Source organism: Myotis myotis, unplaced genomic scaffold (assembly GCF_014108235.1).
Source record: "Myotis myotis isolate mMyoMyo1 unplaced genomic scaffold, mMyoMyo1.p scaffold_m19_p_15, whole genome shotgun sequence".
Classification (NCBI taxonomy): domain Eukaryota; kingdom Metazoa; phylum Chordata; class Mammalia; order Chiroptera; family Vespertilionidae; genus Myotis; species Myotis myotis.
Genome location: NW_023416319.1, coordinates 39,136,654 through 39,164,555, shown reverse-complemented (window position 1 = coordinate 39,164,555; position 27,902 = coordinate 39,136,654). Strand labels below are relative to the sequence as shown.

Genomic DNA, 27,902 nt, shown 5'->3' with positions numbered 1-27,902 from the left:
TTCTGAGCGGGCGTCGGGTTCGTAGCTGGGCCGGAACCGCGGCCTTGGATCAGTTCCCAGGATCCCTGCGCAGGGAGCGGGCCGGCATGTGGGATGTCAGGGCGAGGGGTGGCAGGCAGTGGCTGGAACTCGGGCTTAGCTCCCTGGAAGCTCGGTTCCGATGAGCCGCACAGGAAAGCTGCCGGTTCTGTTTGCACGACAGAAACAGGGCAAGAGACGGGAAGGAAAGCCAGAGGCGGGAGAGTGGCGCGCGATGGACTGCGCGCGCGGGGAGCCCGCCGAGGGGCTACTTCCGGCCCGCGCTCGGGCTCCTGGGACCGGCGGCTCTGACCTCCCAGACTCCCCCCTTTCCGTTGGAGCTTGTGTTTCACTTGTCCTGATTTCCGGCTTGAAGACCGCTAGCAAACGGAATTTAAAAAAGAAGCACTTCCGGAGGGACGTTTCCGGGAGGCCGGAAGTAACTGGAACGTCTCGCGTTCCCCTTTTTACGTCGTTCTCGCGATGCCTCGTGGGAGTTGTGGACCTGGGTGGGCGGTGCTTCGGGTGAGCGGACGGGGCGTGGGGTGCGCGGACCTGGGGGGGAGGGATGCGAGGGCGGGGCGCGGGGGCTGGAGGGAGGAAGGGGAAATGAAAGCGGGGGGAGGGGAAGGGGGAAATGAGAGGACGGGGGGAGGGGGGAGTGAGGGGGGGGCGGGGTGTGCGCGGACGGGGCGGGGCGTGAGCTGACGGGCGGCTTTTCCCGTCTGGTTGGGCATGAGGTTGTGCATCTGACTCGCCTCACTTGAGGTACAAAGACCTTTAATTCGGTTAAAAATTTTACTTGATCCCTACTACCTATTTTGTACTATTTTTAAAGGCTTTCTTCAACGAAACCTATGTAAATAAGACAAATGACATCTGTTGTTTTAAAACAAAAAGCATAAAAAGAAAACAAAAGTGGTATGGTGATAGAGTTCCTAAGGCATAAACTAAAAGCCCCGTTTCTGTACCTGCCCAGCTCCCACCCTTAAAAGGAAAACATCTGCTTTTTAAAAGGGGAGGGGGGGAGTATAGGTGTAGACGTACGTGTTATTAAAAAGTGCAGAAAAAGATAATGCCTTCATACGCTCTTCAGCCTTTTCCATTTGATCCAGTTAGAGACGCACAGAGAAAGCTATCTTACTCTTTTTAAAATGGCTAGATAGTAGTACATTCCGTAAATACCATAATGTATTCATCCGCTGTCCTCTTCTTCACCCACTGAAGGACATTTTGGCTGCTTCCAGTTTTTTTCTGTTGCAAAGAATTTTCAATGATTGCCTTGGGACATATTTTGGTGTAAATCCTCAGGGTTCATTTGTAGAGAGACAGAATTGCCCAGGCAACGAGACACATGCTGATAAATACCGCCGAATAGCCAAATTGTATCAATTCACACCCTTATCCAAAAATGTATGAAAGTGCTTATTTTGTCATTTATGCTTTATCATTGGATAATATCAAACATTAGAAATTTTGCTTCTCTGATAGGTGAACCACTTTCTTTGATTAGCAGTTTCATAATTATGAATAAGTTTGCACTACTATTGATATTTATTGGCCATTAGTTTTCCTGAAAGCAGTCATATTCTTGGCCCAATTTTCTTTTAAATATTTTATTTATTTATTGTTATTTCAGAAAGAGGCTGGGAGAGGGCAACAGAGATAGAAACATCAACAATGAGAAGGAAGCACTGATCTGCTGCCTCCTGCATGCTCTCCACCGGGAGTCTAACTGTGACCTCCTGGTTCATAGGTTGATGCTCACCCACTGAGCCACACCAGCTGGGCTGATCTCCAAATTCTTAACATGTCCATGCTCCCAAATGGCAACAACTAAGAGATCAAATTACTTTCATGGTTTCAGCAGGAACAAACATCTCTCTGCAGCTATACCCACATCCTACTGAGTAGGTTAACCCTATAGGAAAGGACCAGGTACATGATTAATGGGTACCAGGAATTGAACCTGTGACCCTTGTGTGCTCCTGCCGGTGCTCTAACCATTGAGAACACCAGCCAGGGCTGCTTCCTTTTTTTTTTTATTGCTTGTTTTTTTTTTAAAAATTAAAATAATAGTATATGTTAATCTTAGCAAATGTAGATGAGTAAAAAGAATAAAATATAAGTCACCTGTGGCCCTATTATCTAATGACAACTGATCTATTTTGGTGTATATACCTTCTCATATTTTATAAATATACTAGAGGCCCAGTGCATGAAATTCATGCAAGAGTCGGCCTTCCTTCCTTCCCTCCAGCCACTGGCAGGCACCCAGGACCCGGGCTTCCCTCGCAGCCCTGGCTTCGTCCTGAAGGACAGAAGGACATCCGGAAGGATGTCCGGTCTAATTAGCATATTATGCTTTTATTATTATAGATTATTATAGATATACAATGTATGTATACATACAATTTATATTTATAAAACTGGAATCATACCATACCTACTTTTAAAATGTAAATTTTGTATTTTTTACTTTTAAAATTGAGATGAATTTGATATAACTTATACCCAGTAACGTGCATAGGTCTTAGCACTCTGAAGTTTTACATAGTACATATTGTTTTCTGATTTTTTTCACCTAACATTTCCCAGGCATTAAATATGTTTGTCCATCATTTTCAGTGACTACATAGTACATTGCAGAATGTGAGAATATGGTGGTTCAGGAAAAGGAGCTTCGAGTTGCATTTCATAAAACATGAGTGAGTGATTACCAAAATTCTTTTCACAATTATCTTTTCTTTTTGTTTTTCAGAAGAACGTTAAAGCATTGTCCTGACTCTTCTCAAGATAGAGAATAAAGGAGCAATATTTTCTTTTTCTGATCAATATTGTCTAGTGTTTGAGGGAATTCATATCACTTTTCTTTTAACTGTGGTAAAATATATATAACATAACATTTACCATTTTAACTATTTTAAGTGTACAGTTCAGTGGAATTGAGTACATTCACATTGTTGTGGAACCATCACCACCATCCATCTTCAGAATTTTTCTAATTTTTCCAAACTAAAACTTCATGCCTTTTATTTTATTTTATTTTTTATTTTTTTAAATATATTTTATTGATTCCCCACAGAGAGGAAGGGAGAGAGATAGAGAGCTAGAAACATCGATGAGAGAGAGACATCCATCAGCTACCTCCTGCACACTCCCTACTGGGGATATGCCCGCAACCGAGGCACATGCCCCTGACCAGAATCGAACCCGGGACCCCTGAGTCCGCAGGCGGACGCTCTATCCACTGAGCCAAACCGGCCAGGGCAACTTCATGCCTTTTAAACACTAACTCTTCATTTGACTCCTCCCCACAGTCCCTGGAAATTTCCATTTTTCTTTCTGTCTCTATGAAGTTGACTCCTCAAGGTACCTCATATAAGTAGAATCATACAGAATTTGTCCTTTTGTGTCTGACTTACTTCACTTAGCAAAATGTCTTCACTTAACTTTATCCATGTTGTAGCATGTGTTAGAATTTCCTTCCTTTTTTTTTCTTTTTTTTCAGAGAGGAAGGGTGAGGGAGAAAGAGATAGCAGCATCAATGATGAGAGAATTATTGATTGGCTACCTCGTACAGGCCCTCTAGTAGGGGTTGAGCCTGCAACCTGGGCATGTGGCCTGATGAGGAATTGAACTGTGACCTTCTGATTCATAGGTTGATTCTCAACCACTGAGCCACACCAGCTGGGTTCCTTCCTTGTTAAGGCTGAAGAATATTCCATTGTCTGTATATACCACATTTGTTTATCTATTCCTCTGTCAGTGGATACTGGGTTGCTTCTGGCTATTGAGAATAATAGTATTACGAACATGGGTATACAAATATTTGTTCAAGTCCCTGCATTCAAATCTTTTGGGTGTGTACCCAGAAGTGCAATTGCTGGGACTTAGAGTAATTCTATATTTAATTTTTTGAGGAATCACCATCCTGTTTTTCATAGCAGCAACTTTACATCATTTTAAGACAATTTTCAGCTATTTTGTTTAGGCTTTTGTGATACCCACGTAGGCCTTCAAAACCTCAAGGGATGTGAAATTTCTAAAACAAAATTAATTACTTTATTTATAAGTTCCATACAGAACTTTTAGCAAAAGAGGATATATAGTGAAGGATTGGTGAAAATGGTGCCTCACTACTTTATTTCTCTTCAGAAATAAGCTTTAAAAAAGATGTATATAGGTGAGCTCAGTGAAAAAGTATTTTTTCCAAGGTGATATTTATGGGGGCATTTAAAGGGTTAAGGCAGTTACAGTTTTGTATACCTCACCACTCATCTTCTCTAAATCCTAGACCTGACCTGCATTTCCTAGGGCCATGGTGAGCTGAAACACAGGTTCCCTGCATCCACTCCAGACCAGACACATTCTTGAGTCTGGAGAGAGCCAGCCCAGGAGAAATGGTACAGCAAATCCACCCTATCATCATAGAGTTATTTTTCTCACTTTCCTATCTTATTTCACGATTTTAAATGGTTTTATTTGTTTGCCTCCCTCCATCAGAATGTAAGCTCCCTAAGAACCCAGAGTTATTTAGCATACCTTTCCTACCTTCATGCTGGGCATGAAATAGGTCCTTAATAAATATTTGTTGAATGAGTAAATGATCAAATGAATGAAAATTTGCTTTCTGAGTCTATTTTCTTTTTTTCTATTTAAAATTTTTTTGAAATTTTCTAAGTTCACAGGAAACCACCCACTATTCATATCTAACAAATTCTAAGATTTTAGCATATTGCTTCAAATTTTTCTTTTATCATTTAAAAAGAAGGAAAAAGAAAAAAAAATATAGGAGATGGAGAGATGGTTCACTTGGGGAGTGTGTAAAAATGGACAGTCTTTGTTTATCCAGAAGAGAGTGGTTAATCTGCATCACTTATATAAACTCAAACTACAAGTCCCAGGCAGCACTGCAACAGTTTGCTAGGGTCTATTATTTTTTTCTTCTGTAAACAGCCAATGAAAGGTAGTTTACACAGGTCTTGGATGACATCTGGTGTGTGTATTGGCTGTGTCCAGCCTTAAACCTTGTTAGTGCAGGTTGGAACATGCTGCTGTAAACCAGATTTAAAAGGCTTTTCCTGTTCATTTGCAGCTCATCGTGCCTCTTGTTTCAGGGCAAGAAGAGTTGATTTAGTGATCTAAATGGACGCGATACTGAATTACAGGTTGGAAGACACCGAAGACTACTACACGTTACTGGGATGTGATGAACTGTCTTCGGTAAGACAGTGAATTATGCTGTTCTTTTTCACAACAGTATTTCAGGTTTTATTTAAGATTTTAACTTTGACATTTTAGTCACATTGCCTAAAAAACTAATCTTGTATTATTTTAAAGTACCTTTGGCTCAGAGAAAATTAAGGTGCATTGGGTCTTTACTTGAATAGTGTCTTCTTGCAGTTTTATGGATACTTGTGATTGAATATGTGTATTGCCATAGACTCTATTTCAAATATACTAAAAATAGATATTTGAAATTTTGTTGTAATTGCTATTGACTGTGTTTCATAGCATACATAAGTGATAGCTTTATTATGGCAATTTAAATTTTAATTGAGATGAAATGTAATTTTAAAATGTTTTATTAAAATGTGTACTGTTATGTGAGTAGCTAAATTATGCAAACCAAGAAGCATCCTTTTATGTTAATAGTTCAAATTATGTAAGAGAAATTACTTCTTTAAAGGGTGGCTTCTGATACAAACCATGTGAAAATTCTGTAGTTTTTCACTTGATCCATAATAGAATAATGTTTTAAAGGTGCCCATAGACAATTATAAAGGTTGTAAAAGTTTTTTAAATTATAGGAAACTCATTTATAATTCTGTCTCCAATGGTAACACTGTTAATGTTTGGCATATTAATCTTCAGTCTTTTTCCTATACATATTTTTGAAGACATGTTTGGGAGGATATTATATGTACTTGTTGATTCTTGCTTTTTATCCACTAACATTATAACAAGGATTTCTCCATGCTATGAAACATTTTTCATCATATTTTAATGATCACATAATTTTATTGTACCACAATGGATGTTCTGTTATTGTTACAAATTTTATTTATTTCTAGTTTTCAAAATTTTAAATATTGAGATGAATATGAAATATATTTTAATTATATTATTGCATATATTCATATTATTTATGTCTATATTTAAAATATATTTTATTTCATTACTAAAATATAGCTATTAAAATAAAATATTTTAAAGTAAAATATTTTTTCTATTTAATTTTGTTTTATATGGCTGGAGTTTAGTAATAAAATGAAATTAAATGCTATTTTGTGTATTGTAGACTAGAATGCTATATTGGACACAAAGGATTAAAATATCTACCATCATCACTTTGAGGAGTTTACCTTGAGTACCTTGTAGTTACACACACACACACACACACTAAACAGGTTATATTGCTCTTTTAGGTGCATATATATTTCTTCTTTAGGATAATATGTTACTCTTGCTTACTTTTGTGGTGATTTTGCTTATAGCGAGTTTGAAAGCTTATTACCATTTTTACCATGTGTTATTCATACCTTGGATTCTACTATTGCCAAATAATTTTTGAAGGAACTTTTTAAAATCAAAGGAGCATAATCAAACTTGATAAGTTTCACAACTTGGGTTAAAAAATACTGTCATGCTAGGTTATAAAGAATCTTTACATTTCCATAATAAATCTTTCAACTGTTTAGTCAGTCTCTTGTAGTTCTGTTATTGTCTTTTTAGTCTACACAGGAGGAGGATTAATTTTGAATAGACTAAAAATATGGTCCTGTTGTTTATTTGTAATGCTTGTAACAGTTTAATTTCATGGTTAGCAGTTATAGTCATACTTCTCTGCATATACTGTGGGATATATTAAACGGATAAAAGCATTATACTCCTTCTTCTAGATGCATTTTACTGATTCTGTCAATGGCACAGAAGTGTAGATAACAATCATTTGTTTAAAATGAAATGACCTTCCATAATTTTGTCAATTCTTTTTATATGTATCCTTCCCATTTAAAAATATCTTATGCCAATTTTGAGTAGTGTGACATTTCCTTTACTTGATTTGTATTGGATGGATTTCCTTTACTTCAAATATTCCTTGATTTGATGCTCTGAAAAATTGACCATAACTGTTCATATCCCAAAACAATTTAGCAGTTATAATTTCAAAGCCACTTGATATTTTAATTTTTATAACAATTGAGTTGAGACACACATAATTCTTTTAAAAATATTTTTATTGATTTCAGAGAGGAAAAGAGAGGGAGAGAGATAGAAACATCAGTGATGAGAGAGTATCATTAATCAGCTGTCTCTTGCACACCCCCCTACTGGGGATCGAGCCCACAATCCGAGCATGTGCCCTTGACCAGAATCGAACCCAGGACCTTCCAGTCCACAGTCCAACGCTTTATTCACTGAGCAAAACCAGCTAGGGCATTCTTTAAAAAATAAATAAATAAATAAAAATATATGTATGTATATATTAATTTCAGAGAGGAAGGGAGAGGGAGAGAGAGATAGAAACATCAGTGATGAGAAAGAATCATTGATTGGCTGTCTCCGGCACTCCCCACACTGGGGATTGAGCCCGCAACCTGGACATGTGCCTTGACTGGGAATTGAACCATGACTTCTTGGTTCATAGGTTGATGCTTAACCACTGAGTTATGCTGGCCGGGTCACACATAATTCTTTTGCTTTAGTATATAGTTTTTACAATTTACAGCTTATGTTAGAAATTAATTAAATGACAAATGTAAACTGTGGGAGGATTTCCATGCTGTTGAGTAGAAACCAACATACCTCCCATTTAAAAAACATTTATGAAAGTTTGAGTCCAAGTCAGTCAGCGTTTCCTTCCTATATCAGATTTTACACAAAAGACACATGCTATAATATAACATCTTCTAAAGTCCTTAATGATGCAGACACCACACACTGGTGGTATAAGGCCTTCTTTCTGGTGTGGATCTTATTTGATTTTTAAAATATTTGGTCACCATTTTACAGTAATGATAAGAAGACTTCTTAATTTCAAGATTTCATGGACTTGAATACTGAGCATAAACTCATGAAGGGAAACGCCTGTTTCTTTTTTCTAGTTCTTTTTCTTGTTGACTTCAAACCACCTGGGTTTAAATCTTACAATTTACTAGCTGTGCGACTTTGGGAAAATTGCTTAACTTTTCTATGCCTTGGTTTCCTAATCTTCAGTTGGGGATAATAATAGTCCCCACCTCATAGGGTTGTTGTGGGGATTAAATGAGACATGATATAGAAAGTGCTTAGAATGGTGCCTGGCACATAGTTGTAGTTGTGGTATGGTGTTGTTTTGGCCTCACAGTAATACTTGGAACTTTGTAAATTTATCCTTATTCTATAATTCACATTAATTTTTAAAAGTTCACATTATTTAAAAATGATTTGTAATAGATACATATTTTTAAAATATGTTTTTATTGATTTTTTTTTTTTTTTTTTTTTTTTAGAGAGAGGAAGGGAGAGGGAGAGAGAATGAAACATCCATAAGAGAGAAGCATTGATGGGCTGCCTCCTGCATGCCCCCTACCTGGGCAGGGAATTGAACTGGCAACCTTTGGTGCATGGGATGACATTCAACCAAGTGAGCCACACTGGGCTAACATCTGGAGTTTTGTGTGGAAAATGCAGTTTCAAACTAATTGAATTGAAATGATGGGTACTAAATAACCGATTTATTAAAATGAGTTTTGTCTTTTCCTCAACATAAAAGTTTCCATCACTAGATTCAGTTCATTCTTTTAATGAATAAATCACAATTTTCAGAAAGCTCCTATTATATTACAGTCATACTATTTGAAGTACATCTGTCAGTCTGTAATCAAGTATTTATTCAACACTTGGCATCCGGGCAGTCTTAGAAGCAATGTGGGGTGGGGCTGGGGGGTGGGGGAGAAACAAAACGGAAAGGTGAGACACGGTATGAGTATATAAGGAATTTAACATCCAGTTGAGGAGCCAAAGCTAATACACAGGAAACAATTTGAGAACAAATAAGCACTGTGTTATACGGTACTGTCTATAAGTGAAATGGGAATTAGAGAGAGAATATCTGAAAAGACTTCAGAGAAGAGATGGGGCTTGAAATGATCTTACACAGTCAAAATTTAGATGACAGAAGGAGAGACATGGGGCATTAGTGTGGCCAGGGAAAGCTAGACAAGATCTGTCCAAGTGGGAATCAGATCAGTCCTTATTGAATACTAAAGTATTTCCTGGCACAGATCAAAATATTGTGCTAATAGGATATGGAAAAGATAAGTTTTTAAGTTTTAAAATTTAATTTCTAAAATTAGATTATCCTATCTAATAAAAGGGTAATATGCAAATTAACCATCACTTGGTCACAAATATGGCGGCGCCCATAGCCACAAGATGGCGGTGCCAAGTTCCCTCAGCCCCGCCAGAGTCCCTCAGTCCTGTGAGGATGGCTGCTGAGAGCGGGCAGCATGAGTGGCCTGGTTGAATGCTTGCTTCGTCGCCGTGGCGACGAGGCAAGCGTCTTGCCCAGGCTGTGGAGGGCCTCTGAGCCGCCGAGAGCCTCTGGGCAGTGGGCGTGGAGCAGCCAGGCCCTGTAGAGAGCAGAGAACCACGGGGAGGTTCATCAAATCAAGCCGTCAGGGCTCCTGGATTGGAGAGGGTGCAGGTCGGGCTGAGGGACCGCCCCCCCCGCCCGTGCACGAATTTTGTGCACCGGACCTCTAGTGTTTAATAAGGAAATATGGAGTATGAAGAGAGCACAAAGAAAAATGCCAACTTAGATGCCTAATATTTAGGTTTATGACATGCATAGCAATTATGTGTGCATATAGATATGCTATGTCTGTCTGTCTGTCTGTCTATCTGTCTATCTATCTATCTATCTAAAAGCTTAAGCGACTGAACAACCAAATGACCTGACCAGTCGACCAGTCGCTATGACATGCACTAACCACCAGGGGGAAGATGCTCAGTGCAGGAGCTGCCCCCTGATGGTCAGTGCGCTCCCACAGTGGGAGTGCCATTCAGCTGATCAACCGTCCAGGTGGCCCACCAGCCCTGCGGCAGCCACTCACTCCCTCAGTAGTCTTGCAGGTCCAATCTCCGGAGAATGGGCCAGGCACTGACGGACTGGCACTGCTGGCACGATCCCAACAGTGACGCTGGCCTCCTGGAAGTCGGTCTCCGGCATCATGGCCACTTCCCCTCCCTAGATGCTCTGCAAGGAAGAAATGATATAAAAGCGGCCGCCAGGTGGCTCCTGACAACTGGCGCAAATGTCAGCTGGACAGATCCAGATCCCAGGCCAGCAAGAGCATCCCACCACCTGTCTGGAGGGCCAGTCACATCCCGGACTCCCCCACCCCCTTGGGATGGGTGCCAGAGGCAGGGCTCATGGCTGGCGAGTGCTGCTCTGGCGGGGGTGGGGGGTGGGGGGGGGAGGCTGGGTGGCAGGGGATGGGGAGGCTGGGTGGGTGGGAAACCCCAAGCATAGAAACATGGAACAAACTGATGAATCTCAGAGGAAGGCGGGGAGGGGAGAGGGCGGGAAGAGATTAACCAAAGATTATATGTATACTAGAGGCCCGTGCATGGATTCGTGCACTAGTAGGGTCCCTAGGCCTGGCCTGCAAGGGGTCCCAGATTGCAAGAGAGCACAGGCCAGGGGTCTGATTGGGACTGACTGGGCATGAGCCCGCAGTAGGTGCAGCGGGGCTGGGATGAGTGGGAGCGGCAGGCAGGAGCTGCAGGTGGCATTGGACTGCTGGTTTTGGCCCAATCCCTGCAGGCCACGCCGAGGGACCCCACCCATGCACAAATTCGTGCACCGGACCTTTAGTATATTATATAAATAAGTACATGCATGTATGTGTACATATTTGTATGTGTATTTTTATATGTTTGAAATTAGATGGCCTGAACTCAAATCCTGGCCACTTACTATCTGTATGACCTTGGGAAAATTATTTAACTTTTCTATGTCTGGTTTTCTAATTTTCAAAATGGGAATAATTGTAGTTCTCACCTCATGGAGTTGTTGTGGGAATTAAGTGAGACACTATATGTAAAGTACTTAGAGCAGTGCTTGGTGCACAGTAAGTCTCCATACATCTTAGCTATTATTATTGTTATTACTAGAGGCCTGATGCATGGATTCGTGCACTGGTGGGGTCCCTTGGCCTGGCCTGTGCCCTCTTGCAATCTGGGACCCCTCGCAGGCCAGGCCTAGGGACCCCACTAGTGCACAAATCCGTGCACGGGCCTCTAGTATGCATATAAGATCTTTGGTTAATCTCTTCCCACCCTGCCCCCTCCCCACCTTCCTCTGAGATTCATCAGTCTGTTCCATGTTTCTATGCCTGGGGTTTCTGCTCTTGCATTGAGCGTCTCCCCCTGGTGGTCAGTGCACATCATAGCCACCAGTCAGTTGGCTGGTCGCATAGGCTTTTATACATATAGATTATTATTATGACATATGTATATATGTGTTCGTATATATACATATGTTACATCATTCCTTTTGAGGTTAAACATGGATTTATACTGCAAAATATGCTTTGTAGCTTACCTTTTTCTCATAGAAATGCATTATATAAATTATCTCAGGTTATTAAAAGTTTTTATTATAAGATGATTTTTTAATGACTGCAAAATATTCCAGCCTATAGCTATATTACAGTGAACTGTAACAAATGTCTTATTATGGACACATAGGTTTTTTTGTTTACAAGGTATAGCATGAACCTTCTTATAACTAAATTCTTTTCCTACCTTGGATTATCTCCTTAGCCCCGTGGTCGGCAAACTGCGGCTCACGAGCCACATGCGGCTCACGAGCCACATGCGGCTCTTTGGCCCCTTGAGTGTGGCTCTTCCTAAGCCATAGGAGTACCCTAATTAAGTTAACAGTGTACCTACCTATATAGTTTAAGTTTAAAAAATTTGGCTCTCAAAAGAAATTTCAATTGTTGTACTGTTGATATTTGGCTCTGTTGACTAATGAATTTGCCGACCACTGCCTTAGACAGATTCCTTAAATTGGAATTGTTGGATCAAAGAATATGAAAAAATATACATATATCTCAATTGCTTTCCAAGAAATTAGCTCCAGGAGAGCATGAGAATGCTTAGTTCTTTGCACCTTCAGTAACACTGGATGTTATCATTCCTTGGATGTTCTGCTTTATTTGAGTACAAATAAAGTAGAATATTTTTGTATGTTTACTGGCCCACAGGGTAGGTAGTTTTCCAGACCATTGAACATTGGCTTAGGAAGTTGGGATTCAGTGGACCTTGCCATGGAGGGCCTCACCTGCTCATGGGTTGCACTTGGCATTGGGTACATGGGGTGGAGATGCCAGGAGGTTAATAAAATGTGTCCAAGACAAAGTAGCCCAGTTTACCAGTTAGTTTAACCAGAACCAGCCCTACATAAGAGATTTATGATAAACTTTACAATAGTAAAACTGTGAAAGGTAATGAAAGATACATATGGACTATTCTTAATTTTCTAAAATTGGCAAAATATAGAAATCTACACTAATAAAAGACAAACATGCAAATTGACCATACCTTCGCTATGCCTTAAGCCATGCCCACCAGCCAATCAGAGTGACTATATGCAAATTAACCCAACCAAGATGGTGGCCGGCAGCCACGGAGCTGGAGCAAGCAGGAGGTTTGCTTGCCCCAGTGATGGAGGAAGCCAAGCTTCCCGCCTGCCGCGATGGCTCTGAGCTCCACTTAAAGCAATGAAGTTTCAATTATAGAAGGTAAATAAACCCCAGATACCTGCTTTCAGCCGGCCGTGGCCACGGAGCTGGAGCGAGCAGGAGGCTTGGTTGCTCCAGTAATGGAGGAAGCCAAGCTTCCCACAGCCGGCTGTAGCCTCTGCAAAAGGCAACAAAGTTTCAATTATAGAAGGTAAATAAATTCCAGAATAAAAAGAAAAAGAGAAAAGGAGAGGCTGGGAGCTTCCATCACCAGGGGGCTTGGCCAGCCTGAAAACGGCCCTCAGCCCCTCACCCAGACTGGCCAAACCTCCATGGGGTGCGGGTCCCACTAGGGGGGACTTGACCAGCCTGCAAACAGCCATCAGCCCCTCATCCAGGCTGGCCAGGCACCCCAGTGGGGACCCCCACCCTGAAGGGAGTATGGCCAGTCTGAAAACGGCCCTCAGCCCCTCACCCAGGCTGGCCAGGCACCTCAGCAGGACCCCCACCCTGATCCGGGACACCCTTCAGGGCAAACCAGCCGGCCCCACCTGTGCACCAGGCCTCTATCCTATATAATAAAAGGGTAATATGCAAATTGACCCTAACAGCAGAATGACTGGGAATGACTGGTCACTATGACACACACTGACCACCAGGGGGCAGACGCTCAATGCAGGAGCTGTCCCCTGGTGGTCAGTGTGCTCCCACAGGGGGAGCTCTGCTCAGCCACAAGCCAGGCTGACGGCTGCCAGCACAGCAGTGGTGGCGGGAGCCTCTCCCACCTCCTCAGCAGCACTAAGGATGTCCGACTGCAGCTTAGGTCTGCTCCCTGCTGGTAAGTGGACATCCCCTGAGGGCTGCCGGGCTGCCAGAGGGATGTCTGGCTGCCAGCTTGGGCTCGATCCCCCAGGGAGCGGGCCTAAGCCAGCAGGTGGACATCCTCCAAGGGGTCCCAGACTGTGAGAGAGCACAGGCTGGGCTGAGGGACCCCCCCGAGTGCATAAATTATTGTGCACCAGGCCTTTAGTATACATATAAAGAAGAAACGATCATACACATTAGCACTATGGAGAATTAACTATTTTAACCATTTGCTTCCAAGGGCTAATAGCAGAATGATTCCTAATGGGATTGGAATAAAAAAATAAAATAACAATAAAAACCCAAAATTTCTACTGTTGATAGATAGGTATGATTTTATCCATTTATTAACATCCCCACCCCCAAGATATATATGTATATATGTAAAAAATGGGCCTTGAAGAATGTAACCTTTTATCTTGGAAGAAGGAGGGTAAAGGAGCTTTTCTTTTTTTTTTTTAAATATATTTTTAATTGATTTTTTTACAGAGAGGAAGGGAGAGGGATAGAGAGCCAGAAACATCGATGAGAGAGAAACATCAATCAGCTGCCTCCTGCACACCCCCCACTGGGGATGTGCCCTCAACCAAGGTACATGCCCCTGACCAGAATCGAACCTGGGACCATTGAGTCTGCAGGCCGATGCTCTATCCACTGAGCCAAACCGGTTAAGGCAAGGAGCTTTTTTTTTTTTTTTTTTTAATATATTTTATTGATTTTTTACAGAGAGGAAGGGAGAGAGAGAGAGTTAGAAACATTGATGGGAGAGAAACATCGATCAGCCGCCTCCTGCACATCTACCACTGGGGATGTGCCCGCAACCCAGGTACACGCCCCTGACCGGAATCGAACCTGGGACCCCTCAGTCCGCAGGCCGACGCTCTATCCACTGAGCAAACCGGTTTCGGTAGGCAAGGAGCTTTTAATTTTTATCTGTATTGCTAGATTTTTTTTTCAAAGATTGATTATGAGTATTCATAAATTACTTGTTAATTATAAAATTCTTTTTTTTAAAATTAAATCTTTATTCAGATCATTACAGTTGTTCCTCTTTTTCCCCCCCAATTTATAAAATTCTTGCTAGGATCTTTAGAATATTTAATATTTTAAAATTGAAAAACAAGCTATTCTCAATTTTCTTTGCTGTATAAGCAGGTAATGGTGACTGATGGTTTAAAGGGAGCAACAGGAAGAGGAAACAATTGATTTCAGTTCTTAATAGGAAGTCTATATCTTCCTGTTATTCTAAGAGGTTCTCAGTAGTTGCTTAACAAGGAAAAGGAGAAAATTATTGAACTAAGCCTTTGGGAGGTGGAATTCATGCACTGCTATGATGTAGAAGTTTCTGATTTTGAAGAAGCAAGATGATCTATGTAGCTTCCTCTTTGCTATTCTAATACTCTGTATTTACTTGTGGATATCCTTCTATACTAATGCCCTTAACTTAATTGTTAAAAATGGGAGAGAGTTTCATTTAATATGATCAGGGAACCTACTTCTAGCTTATCTAAAAGTAACACAACTTCCAGTTGGTTCTGCAGCATGAAGGTGAAGAAATCAGGTGGTTGCTGCATGGACTTTACCCAAACTTGTGTTCTTCCTCTGCTTCTAGTTATCTAGTCTAGAGGTTATGTGTATGGTGTGTTCTGCTGGTAAGTCTCTGCTCTTTAGGCTTAACATACCTGTGGGGCATGCATTCCTTCCAGCAGTAGTAGCTTCACTGTTACTTGTTTGGGCTTAGAAATGCTCCTTATCTGTAAATGTGATTTAAAATCTAAGCCATGATGCTTTATTTATTAAAACAAAACATTTAAGTGAAAAAAATAAAACTAAATTGTTAGATTCCAGAGCCACATAACCACTATTGTCTCCTGCTGCTGTCATTGCAGTTATATTAAATAAAGCCAAATGTTGATTATTTCTGATACTAAGGATTAAATTAAATCATAGATGGCCCTAAACATAATTCTAGTTTGGGCTGGAGTTTCTGTTTTCCTAGTCAAAGTCTCTAACCAAGCTGTTAATTGGTAGCGAAATGATCAGGTTTGAGTTATGTCCTTTTTATTTTTTTAAATGTATTTTTATTGATTTCAGAAAGGAAGAGAGAGGGAGAGAGATAGAAACATCAATGATGAGAGAGAATCATTGATCGGCTGCCTCCTGCACGCCCCCTCCTGGGGATCAAGCCTGCAACCCAGGCATGTGCCCTTGACCGGAATCGAACCTGGGACCCTTCAGTCTGCAGGTCGACGCTCTATCCACTGAGCCAAGCCAGCCAGGGCTATGTCCTTTTAAAAAAAAATTGTGAAATTCTTTTTTTTTTTTTTTTTTAAGTACTTGGACATTTTAATGAGCTCCCCTCTATGTAGCTTCAAGCTACCAGGACGCAGGCCCCACCAACACCCTTAATCTTCTCCTCGGCTCTTCTGCTGAAGAACTTGGCCTTCACAATGACAGGCTGCTTTGGGAGCTTTTTCTTCCCCAGAACTTTGTAGTAGCCCGACCGTACCACATCAGTGATGGGAGCAACTCCAGTCTTGCTTTTGGCAGCATTCGCCCGTGTCTGCTCACTGACCAGGGTCCACAGTTTATCAAGGTTGACAGTTGGGCAGAAGCTCTGGTTCCTCTTCAAGTGGTAATGCCTCTTACCAACTTTCCCAAAGTAACCTGGGTGATATTTGTCGAAGTTGATCCTGTGATGATGCAGGCCGCCAGCATTCCCACGGCCCCCCCGGGTGCTTCCTGTGCTTGCTGATGTGGCCGTGGCCGTGGCTCACGTGGCCCCGAAGTTTGCGGGTCTTCCTCAGTCTGGATGGCATGTTGGCGGCCGAGTTGCAAGAGCGTGAAATTCTTAATAAAACTGAAAAGGGCCAAAAGACAGGAAGAAGGAACTTTATAATGAATAATTTATAAACTGGACAGTCATCCCTGAATAATGAATGGTGGCTAAGTATCTTAAAGAACTCAGATGTAGGACTTGCACACATTCTTAGGATAAACCTATCTGACCATTTTTGACAAATGTATTGAGCTCATAGATGTCTTGGGCCATCAACAAGTTAAATTGTCATCACAAACCACTATTTGAATTGGGGCTATTACTGGATGCTTTCTGAATTGTGTGATTAAGGAAATTATTTCTTAGAGTAAAAAAGTCAAAATACAAATATAAAGATCAAAATGAAAAGTTGTGTTGATCATGGCTGTTTTGGGAAGGACTGATGTCCAAGTTCTTCCTTCATGGCATATAATCTGGACTCTTTATTTTAAACATTGATTTTTGTTTTAGGTGGAACAGATCCTAGCAGAATTTAAGGTCAGAGCCCTGGAATGTCATCCCGACAAGCATCCTGAAAATTCCCAAGCAGGTAGGTATTTAATAGCTGTTTCTCGTGGAAATGAATAGCATACAGAACTAAAAAGCCATTGTAACTTAATTTTCTTTTCTCTATTACTCTCAAACTTATTCTTTTGTTCAATGCCAAAGAATGTTTTTGTACTATTGAATGGTAGGAGGGGAGGGAAGAGTGTAGAGTCTTTCCTCTAATGGTAGTCATTGAACATCCATTTTTCTTTCGGCTGTAATGTGCTGCTTCATGGTTTAAAATGTGTCCAGTTTATGCCTTATTTCACCAGCATTGGAGTGTTAACATAACTTAAGCACATTTGTAACCAGATGGTTGAGTTGATGAGAACTTTGCTGTGTTTTCTTCATTTCAAGGACCTGAACATGTCCACATATGCTACATGTCCATATGTATGATAATGTATTCACACTTTAGTTTTTTCATTTATGATCATTTAAAATCCATTATCATAAATTTAGACATAAATGCTTATGTATATCTTAACTTGAGAAAAAATACTAACAAACTAAAGTCCTTCCTTAACCTATCTTCCTCCTGCTCCTCTCCTTCCCTTTAGAGCAGTGGTTCTCAACCTTCCTAATGCTGCGACCCTTTAATACAGTTCCTCGTGTGGTGGTAACCCCCAACCATAAAATTATTTTCGTTGCTACTTCATAACTGTAATTTTGCTACTGTTATGAATCGTAATGTAAATATCTGATATGCAGGATGTATTTTCATTGTTACTAATTAACATAATTAAAGCATAGTGATTAATCACAAAAACAATATGTAATTATATATGTGTTTTCCGATGGTCTTAGGCGACCCCTGTGAAAGGGTTGTTCGACCTCCAAAGGGGTCGCGATCCACAGGTTGAGAACCGCTGCTTTAGAGCCAAACTTTCTGAAAAAGAAGTTCACAATTGATTTTTCTACTTCCCTTCTGCCCAGTTTTCCCAATCTGACTTCCTCCTCACCTTTCTTGGAAATTGCTTTTTTTTCTCTTAAATATATATATATTTTTTATTGATTTTTTACAGAGAGGAAGGGGAAAGGATAGAGAGTTAGAAACATCAATGAGAGGGAAACATCGATCAGCTGCCTCCTGCACACCTCCTACTGGGGATGTGCCTGCAACCAAGGTACATGCCCTTGACCGGAATCGAACCTGGGACCTTTCAGTCTGCAGGGCGATGCTCTATCCACTGAGCCAAACTGGCTAGGGCGGAAATTGCTTTTGTAATAGTCACCAAGGACTTCTTGGCTACCAAATCCAATGGTTGCTTTTTTTGTCTTCCTCTTCCTTGAGTAGCAGGATTTGGTACTGTGGATCATGCTCTCTTTCTTGAAACGCTCTTTGCTCTTAGCAACCTGGGCATGTGCCCTTGGCCGGAATCGAACCTGGGTCTCTTCAGTCCATAGGCCGACACTCTATCCATTGAGCCAAACCAGCTAGGGCCTAATTGAGATATTTTTATCAAGTGTGTGAATAAATACATAAGGACTGGTACAAAAAATGTTTCCCTTATCTTAAAGCTCTTTATTATATTTTTATAGCAATCCTTGATCCTTTTGATTTATTTGTATAAGCAGATGTTTTTCCAATATAGGAAGTCATTTATTTTGTTAAATACTTAGCTATTACTTTTGCTCATTTGATTCCCACTCTTTTTATTAAGGCATAACTTGTTTAAGACCACAGGAACAAATCATAAGTGTAAACTTGACAGATTTGTGTCTATGCACAGCCAGTTTAACCACTGCCCAGGTGAAGATGTAGGACATTTCCAGCACCCTTTTCATGTCCTGTTCAGAGTCAGACCCTCTCCCATTTGTGGATCTCTGTTGTCATTATTTAGTTTTGCCTGGTTTTGGATTTCATGTAAATGGGATCATACAATATGTACTCTTTTGTGTGTGGCTTCTTTTGATTTACATTGTGTCTATGGTATTAACCCATAGTGCACATGTAGCAATAGTTCACTCTTTGTCATTGCTGGGCCTTTAGGTGCAAACCCCCTCATTTTGTGCCCTCCCCCATCTCTCCATTTTCATATTCTCTCCACCACCATGCTACGGTCCATGTTTTAGCCACTCAGAATATTTTGGTTCCATAGGTGCTCTGCTTTCTACTCTTCAGACCTTAATGTCTGCTGCTCCCTCTGCCTGGAACTCCCCTGAGGCCTGCACACGTCCCTGCCCTGCTTTGATTGGCAGGTCATACACCTGCATCAGGTCTCGGCTTAGCCCCCTCTTCCTCTGGGAAGTCATGTGCGACTTCCAGAGCACTCTGTACGTCAGGCAGCAAACTGTGTGTCAGACCATCTACTTGTTGCCTATTTGCTTACTAGTCAAACTGGAAGCTCAGTGAGGCTTATCTTGTTCCGATCGGGGTGCCCCAGCAGAGGACATCTACCTACCGCAGAGGACATCTACTTTGTGCAAATAGTAATTAGTGGAGTGAGTGAATGAGTGACTTCAAGAACATTTCTTTAGAAGACAGTAAGGACTCCTCTGAACTGGAGTTAATATTAAAATAGATTTTCTAGCATAAAAGTGTAAACGTTTGATAAACACTTAAAAACAACTATCAGCCCCAGGTTATTCTTTAACTGGATTTTTCTCCCAATGAAGCATGGCTTTGAGTATTTGTCTGTCCCTGGCACAGTTTCTATTTGGGATACATGATGAATCACTGTGCAATCATTGCCATTTCTAGTTGCCATAGTGATGGAGTTTTCATGTACCGGCTACCTCAGTCTTCTTGTTCAGAGAAACACTAGACTGTGTAAATATTGTTTAAAATGAAAAGGTACACAGACATCAGTACCTTTCCTTGTCAGCCTTGCAGTTGACAGATGATTCAACCTTTGGGTAGAAATAGTTTTCAAGTCTGTTTAAGCATCCATTTACTCAGTTTGGATGAATAATGTAAGTGGTTCTTTACATACTTGGAAAAGGATTATGGTTCCTGATAAAAAATATTTTAAGGTCCTAGCCGGTGTGCTCAGTGGTTAGAGTGTTGGCTTGTGGACTAAAGGGTCTTGAGTTCAATTCTGCCCAGGGGCACATACCTTGGGTGCAGGTGCGTGCAGGAAGCAACCAATGGATGTGTCACTCTCACATCGATGTTTCTCTGTCTCTCCCTCACCCTCCCACTCTCTGTAAAAATCAATGGAAAAAACATCCTCAGGTGAGGAGTACCCCCCTCCCCCAATTTTAAAAAAATGTTAAACAAAAATTCACCCAGATGCTAACTTTTAACTTGACAGAAGTCCAGAATACACTGGAAAGATTTTGAAGTGTATTTCATTAAAGTGAAAGGCTACCGCTAGCCTGTAGAGCAAGTGTACGTAGGAGAAATTAAACATGTATATATACCCTTTGGACCACTAAATGTAGTGTCAACCATTGCCATTGAAATCACTGATTTGTTAGCATGATGGAGTAGGAGATATGAACATAGGTTGTCTGTCTGGATTGCTCCTAGCTCCCACTTCCAAGCTAGCTGACCTAGGGAAACTTCTCTGAGCCTGGGCATTCTCACAGGTACATGGGTAGACAACAGTATATTACTTCATGTGCTTGCCGTGAAGATTAAACGAGGTGTCCTGCATGCAGGAAGAGCTCAATGAATGTTGGCAATTATGATTCAGTGGACTTTCTGTTCTCAGCACTCTAAGATAAATATTGAACAAAATGGAATAGTTTCTTTTTTGTAAGTAACCATCAGAGCTTTCTTGCTTTCATTTAAAAAGAATTCTAAATCTAAGGCTTCTGGAAATCCCTCCTCCTCTCCAGGTGTGGGGGATGGACAGAGACTGGTTGTGCTATAGAAATTATGTCTTTGAGCTCAAAAGATCCTGACTACTGTTCACACCAGTCCCGTGTATGCGCGTGACAACAACCGTTTCAGGCCAATGGTTTAAAACTTCTCTTTGACCCTGAAGAAAGGGGTCAAAGGTTTTGTGAAATGGTGTTTTTGTTATTGATTTGCGGGCTTCAAAGACATACAGATATTTGAAGAAAGGCAGCTCTTTGTCCCTTTCTATTATCTTTGAATGTCTCAATGTTTTCCTACTTCAAAATCTCTTTACCCTGGCCGGTGTGGCTCAGTGATTGAGCGTCAACCTGTGAACCAAAAGGTGTCTGGTTTGATTCCTGGTCAGGGCACATGCCTGGGTTGCAGATGTGCAAGAGGTAGCCAATAGAGGTTTCTCTTTCATCAATGTTTCTATCTCTGTATCTTTCTCCCTTCCTCTCTCTCTCTAAAAAAAATCAATAAAAACATAAAAAATTGCTTCTTTTCCTCAGAATAAAAATAATACATAGTAATAAATAATGTTGAAGTGAAAGTCTGCTCTCTCTGTCAGAGACCACTATTCACAGTTGGGATATTTTCCTTCAGACTTTTCTCAAAGCATGTTCTGACATCATATTATTATTATAACTTAAGTAATGACAAGTGTTCTGCATTTAAAATGTGGCTATAATAATACAAATTCTGTTGTGAAATATGAATTTAAAAGAACCTGTGTGTTTTCAAAACAGGAGTTAAGCCACAATGTCTCTCAAAGGTTTCAGCATCATTTGCTCGTATAAGCTTATAAAATGAGATCTCTTTTCCCAGAACTGGTAAATATTTATCTTGTGTGATTCATTTGATTAGCTAATATATTAAAGGACAAATATAAACCCAAACTCATTTTTATTAAATGTGGGGAAGAGGATGGAACAAGGAAAAGGCTTTCTGCTTATCAATTGTTGTTGAGGGACTGACAGAATAATTCCAGACGGGCTTCTTTTGTTCCGGAAACTCTGGAAAACAGGCCAGCAGTAATGTGCAAAGAGAAAGTGACTCACAGGTAAATATGTAAATATTTACAGCCCCTACTCAAGTAGTGTGTGCATCTGTGGTGATAATTTAATGAGCTTTTTATTCCTGTTGGGAAACATGACATCTCATTTATACAGAGAGACATTTACATGGTCACCAGCAACAGGAAGGATTGCTCACTGGAGCCAGCTGATACAACAAGATGATTTTTATTTGTTTCTTTGTTTCCCTGTAGCTTTCAATAGCCCCATCTTTAGGTTCTTCCCTTTAACCTGTAAGTGCTACTACCTCCAGCAGTGATATTAAATAGATAATGGCCTGTTAGGTTTTTATGCTGTCCAGCCTTGGAGCAGGGGCCTGGAGGTGCTGTCTGTGGCAGGCTGCTCTCTGGCTGCCAGGGGGGTGGGAGTGGGGCAGGGGGGGAGGGCACTTGAAGTGGCGTATTTGGGGGACTGGGGCTCAAAATGTTATAAGGGTACCTGTGATTTCTTTGTGCTTAGAGCTTAGGGAATAGCACTGTGTGATTATTGTTATGTTCACATTTAAAATAGGAGACATTCACTTATTCATTCAGTGAGCAAATACTTCTGAGCACCTGCTATGCTGTTGCAGTACAGGGGATGCAGCAGAGAACAAAAGAGATAAAGTCTCTGTCCTCACGGTGGGTGCATTCTGGCAGAGGAGCCAAATCACAAACAAATAACTAGATAATGTCAGAGGATAAAGAAAAGTAAATAGCCCTAGCCAGTTTGGCTCAGTGGATAGAGCATCGGCCTGCAGACTGAAAGGTCCCAGGTTCGATTCCGGTCAAGGGCATGTACCTTGGTTGCAGGCACATCCCCAGTAGGGAGTGTGCAGGAGGCAGCTGATCGATGTTTCTCTCTCATTGATGTTTCTAACGCTCTATTCCTCTCCCTTCCTCTCTGTAAAAAATCAATAAAATATATATTAAAAAAAAAAAGAAAAGTAAATAAGGCAAAGGATGATGGGGCGAGCAGCCATATCTAGATGGCATGGTCAAAGAAGACCCCATTGGCAAGACAACAAGAGGTCATCTGAGCCAACATCTGAAGGCAGTGACGTGAGTGCCTGGGGTAACACTGTTCTTGGCAGAAAGGACAGGGGACAGCAAGTGCCAAGGCCCTGAGGCTGAAGTGCTGTCAAGGAGCAGCAGGGAAGCTACGAGGGCTATAGCAAGGGGAGAAGGGGAGAAGTAGAAGGAAATGAGGTCAGAGGGAAGAGAGGACAGGGCAGGCAGAGCATGTCAGCTTACTAGCCATGGTAAGAATTTTCAGCTTTATTCTAAGAGAAATAGGAAGTTGCTGGAAGTCATTTTGAGCAGAGGAGTGATAGTATGTGACTTATTTTTTAAAAGATCACTTTAACTGCTGTGTAGAACACAGACTGAGGCAAAGGCAGGGGGATCAGTTGAGAAGCTACTATAATGATCCAGCTGAGGCAGAACCATGGCTTTGGCCAGAGCAGTGGCAGTGGAGGTGGTGACAAGAGGTCAGATGTTGGGTATATTTGAAAGGCAGAGCCAGTAAAGTTTGCCAGTGCATTAGAAGCGAAATGTGAGAAAAAGAGGAGTCAAGGATGAATCCAAGTATACAGGAAATGGATGAAATATTTCCTGCCTCTCCACACAGAATCTGTCTTGCCTCTCTATTTCTGTTTATCACGTATTGAAATGATTTGTTTATAAATCTGCTTCCTTACTCGACTCTGAGCTCCTCAAGGGCACAACCTGGATCTTATTGATGAATGATGAAGTGTTTACTATTCCTGGCAGTGAGAAAGAAAGGAGGAATTAGAGCAGTGGTTCTCAACCTTCCTAATGCCACGACCCTTTAAAACGTTCCTCATGTTGTGGTGACCCCCAATTTCATTGTTACAAATTGAACATAATTAAAGCATAGCGATTAATCACAAAAACAATATGTAATTATATATGTGTTTTCCGATGGTCTTAGGCGACCACTGTGAAAGAGTCGTTCGACCCCCAAAGGGGTTGCGACCCACAGGTTGAGAACCGCTGAATTAGAGGGTAACATGCATTGTAGGAAAGTCAGGACGGCGGTCAAGGAGACTACCAGCTGGGGAGTCCAGTAGGCTCGGGTTTGAATCATGGCTCCATCACTTGAAGTTTTGGGATTTTGGGCAAGTTACATTAACCCCCTTCAGTCTTAGATGCTATAAAATGGAAGTAATAATAATAATAATTGTGAGAAAAAAAAAGAAAAAGAAACTCATTAATGATCACTTCTTATTTTCCCTGGCCCAGCCCCTGGCAACCACAAATCTACTTAACTGTCTATAGATTTGTCTATTCTGAGAATTTCATATAAATGGAATCATATAATATGTGGGTATTTGTGCCTGGTTTATTTCATTTGGCATAATATTTTTTTAAAATATATTTTTATTGATTTCAGAGAGGAAGGGAGAGGGAGAGATGGAAACATGAATGATGAGAATCATTGATCGGCTGCCTCCTGCATGCCCCCTAGTGGGCATTGAGCCTGCAACCTGGGCACATACCCTGATCAGGAATTGAACTGTGACCTCCTGATCCATAAGTTGATGCTCAACCACTGAGCCACGCTGGCTGGGTTAGCATACTGTTTTTAAGGCTTATCCATGTTATAGCATGTATCAGTACTTATTTCTTTTTATGGATGAATGATAATTCCATTATGTGGATATGCCACATTTTATTTATCCATTTATCTATTGATAGACATTTTTGAATTTTGAGTTGTTTTTGCTTTTGGGCTAGTATGAATAATGCTGCTGTGCATTCTAGTATACAAGTTTTTGTATGGACATATTTTTCAGTTTTATTGAGCTTATATAGTTGTCCCTTGGTATACATGAGGGATTGGTTCCAGAGACCCTATGGATACCAAAAGTCCGTTATGTAAAATGGTAGTATTTGCATATACACTAATTATTATTATTATAATACCTAATACAATGTAAGTGCTACGTAAATAGCTGTTTTACTTTATTGTTCAGGGAATAAGAACAAGGAAAAAGTGTGTACATGTTCAGTACAGATGCAACCATTGTAGGCTTAATTACATAGTATATGTGAGCAACAGTGTAACTTTTTTTTTCTGAATATTTTTAAGTCATGGCTGGTTTAATCCATGGATGTTGAACCTGGAATACATAAGGCTGACTGTACTTAACCATTGAAATTCTTGGGCTATATGGTAACTCTATATTTAACATTTTGAGGAACTGCCAAACAGTTTTTCAAAGTAGTTATACAATTGTACAGTTTTATCTTTAATGTATGAGGCTTCCAATTTCTCCACATCCTCATTAACACTTGTATTTATCTTTTTATTTTATCCTTTCTAGTGGTGAGAAGTGGTATCTCACCATGTTGTTGTTGTTTTTCACTGTGTTTTTTTTAAAAAAATATATTTTTATTGATTTCAGAGAAGAAGGGAGAGGGAGAGAGAGAAACATCAATAATGAGAGAGAGAATCATTGGTCGGCTGCCTCCTGTACCCCCCCTCTACTGGGGATCAAGCCCGCAACCCAGGCAGGTGCCCTAACTGGGAATTGAACTGGTGACCACTTGATTTCTGGGTTGATGCTCAACTACTGTGCCACGCCAGCAGAGAGCCAACTTCATTCTTTTATATGCGGATATCAGTTGTCCCAGCACAATTTGTTGAAAAGACTATTTTTTCCCAATTGAATTGTCTTGGTAATCGTATAGAAATCCAGTTGACTGTAAATGTGAGGATTTACTTCTGGACTCTCAATATTTCATTGATTTATGTTTATCCTTATGCCAGTACCACACTGCTTTCATTATTGGAGGTTTGTAGAAAGTTTTAAATCAGGAAGTGTGAATTCTTCCAATTTTGTTCTTATCTTTCAAGATTGTTTTGGTTATTCTGGGTCCTTTGCATTTGCATATGGATTTTAGGACCAGCTTGTCAATTTTTACAAAAAAAGCCAGCTGGGTATATTGATAGAGATTGTATGGAATTTGTAGATTAGTTTGGGGAGTATTAGCATCTTTGCAATATTAGGTCTTCTGATCTATGAACATGATATCTTTATTTAGAGATTTAATTTCTTTCAGCAGTGTTTTATAATTTTCAGTGTGTAAGTCTTGTACTTCTTTTGTTAGCATTTTTCCTAAGTATTGTATTTTTTAAAAAATATACATTTTTATTGATTTCAGATAGGAAGGGAGAGGGAGAGATAGAAACATCAATGATAAGAGGGAATTACTGATCAGCTGCCTCCTGAACGCCCCCTACTGGGGATGAGCCCACAACCCGAGCACATGCCCTTGACAGGAATCTAACCTGGTACCCTTAAGTCCACAGGCTGACACTTGATTCACTGAGCCAACCTAGTTAGGTCAGTATTGTGTTCTTTTTAAAATATATATATTTATTGATTTCAGAGTGGAAGGGAGTAGGAGAGAGAGATAGAAACATTAATGGTGAGAGAGAATCATTGATCTGCTGCCTCCTGCATGCCCCCTACTGGGGATCAAGGCCACAATTCAGGCATGTGCCCTGTCCAGGAATGGTAACTGTGACTTCCTGGTTTGTAGGTGGACACTCAGACACTGAGCCATGCTGGCTGGGCAAGTATTGTGTACTTTTGATGCTACTGTAAATGAAATTGTTTTCTTAATTTTCAGATTGCTCATCACTAATGTATAGAAACAATCGATTTTCACATATTGAACTTCTATCCTTCTCTATAGAAAGTTTAACTTTACTGAGGAGCAGAAGTGACATTGGAAGTGTTTCCAACTGGGCCAAGAATGGTTTCCATTGTATACCATCTGGCCAAATAGATCAGCGACAAAGCTACCAATTATCAACCATCTATCATGTTATTTCCTGTGTTTAAAACCTCCCAATAGCTTCCCATTGCTTTTGCAACAAAAAAATCAGACTAGAATCCTCAGTATGACCTGTAAGGTCCTGGATACTGGGTGCTTTTGTGCACTCTACAGCCCTATCCCTCATTGTTCTTCTGGCCCTGTGTCTCCCAGCCACATTGTCATTCCCTACTTCCTCTACCTTACCATGACTTAGGTGTTTTTATTTGTAATGTTCCTCTAGCTTGGTCATACCCTCCCAGACAAGAAAAGGTAGTTTTCTTCCTCGTAGACAAAAACTATAATTTTCCCAGTGTTTATAAATGGCTATCCCACTGAATAGATCATGTCTGTTTTCACACCTGTGTCATCAGCACCTGGAACAGCACCTGGCACATTACTGGAGCTCAGTAAAGGGAGTGGATAAACTGTGAGCCAGGCACTTTACAGACATAATCTCACTTGTCCTTATGGTACACTTTACAAATGAGGAAACTAATTGTGAGAAGCTGAAACTGGTCCAAGGTTACACAGCTAGTAAGTAGCAGTGACTGTTTGGGAGTTTTAAATAATCCCTCCAAGAGAGTAGTGCTTATCTTTTGATTTGTTTTCCAGTGGAGACTTTTCAGAAATTGCAGAAGGCAAAGGAGATTCTGACTAATGAAGAGAGTCGAGCCCGCTATGACCACTGGCGAAGGAGCCAGATCGCGATGTCATTCCAGCAGTGGGAAGCTTTGAGTGACTCGGTGAAAACGGTAGGTGTCTCTCTGGGATGAAGTGAATTTATGAAGCTCAGGCTGCCCATGGATTAGACTTACATAGTAACTTAAATAGTCAATAGGGGATGGGAGGGAGAAGGCCCAAAAGGTGGTAGAATCTGGATGAAAGTCAGTCGGTGTCCACAAAACCCTGTGAAGGGAAATGTAGTGGATCAGTGCCAGAGAGCCCGTGACTATGCTTGTGAGTCTCTTTAGCTATTCGATTCGTTATATACACTCCCTGTTATCATTTACTGTTTTATACATTCTGATAACTCTGCTTCTCAAGTTGCTCATACAATACTGCTGAATTTTGAACCATTGCAAATTTATCTCCTTCATCTTTTTAGTTCATATGAGCCTGTTCTCTTCTCAAGGCGTATAAACTCCATAAAAAAACAGGATCTGATTAATCAAAGAAAGCTCTAAATTATTTATAAATTACTTTCATTATAAATTCTTATGAAAG

At 40.7% G+C, this 27,902-nt stretch overlaps 1 protein-coding gene and 1 pseudogene across 4 annotated transcripts in view; one reads left to right on the top strand and one right to left on the bottom strand.

Annotated features, from left to right (window-relative positions):
* The first annotated feature begins 525 nt into the window (after window positions 1-525).
* DNAJC12 (DnaJ heat shock protein family (Hsp40) member C12) overlaps window positions 526-27,902 on the top strand; it is a 48,668-nt gene continuing 21,291 nt past the window's right edge. Inside the window, exons 1-5 of one of the 4 annotated variants that reach the window (XM_036336869.1) lie at window positions 526-543; window positions 2,647-2,726; window positions 5,139-5,244; window positions 16,912-16,990; window positions 27,291-27,430. In XM_036336869.1, coding sequence (XP_036192762.1) covers window positions 5,167-5,244; window positions 16,912-16,990; window positions 27,291-27,430 — 297 coding nt within the window. In that variant the 5' untranslated portion in view covers window positions 526-543; window positions 2,647-2,726; window positions 5,139-5,166. Of the gene's footprint in view, window positions 544-771; window positions 787-2,646; window positions 2,727-5,039; window positions 5,245-16,911; window positions 16,991-27,290; window positions 27,431-27,902 lie in introns of those variants that run through there. The other 3 variants (XM_036336868.1, XM_036336870.1, XM_036336867.1) reach the window with 3 other exon arrangements.
* Window positions 15,994-16,458, bottom strand: LOC118670062 (annotated as a pseudogene).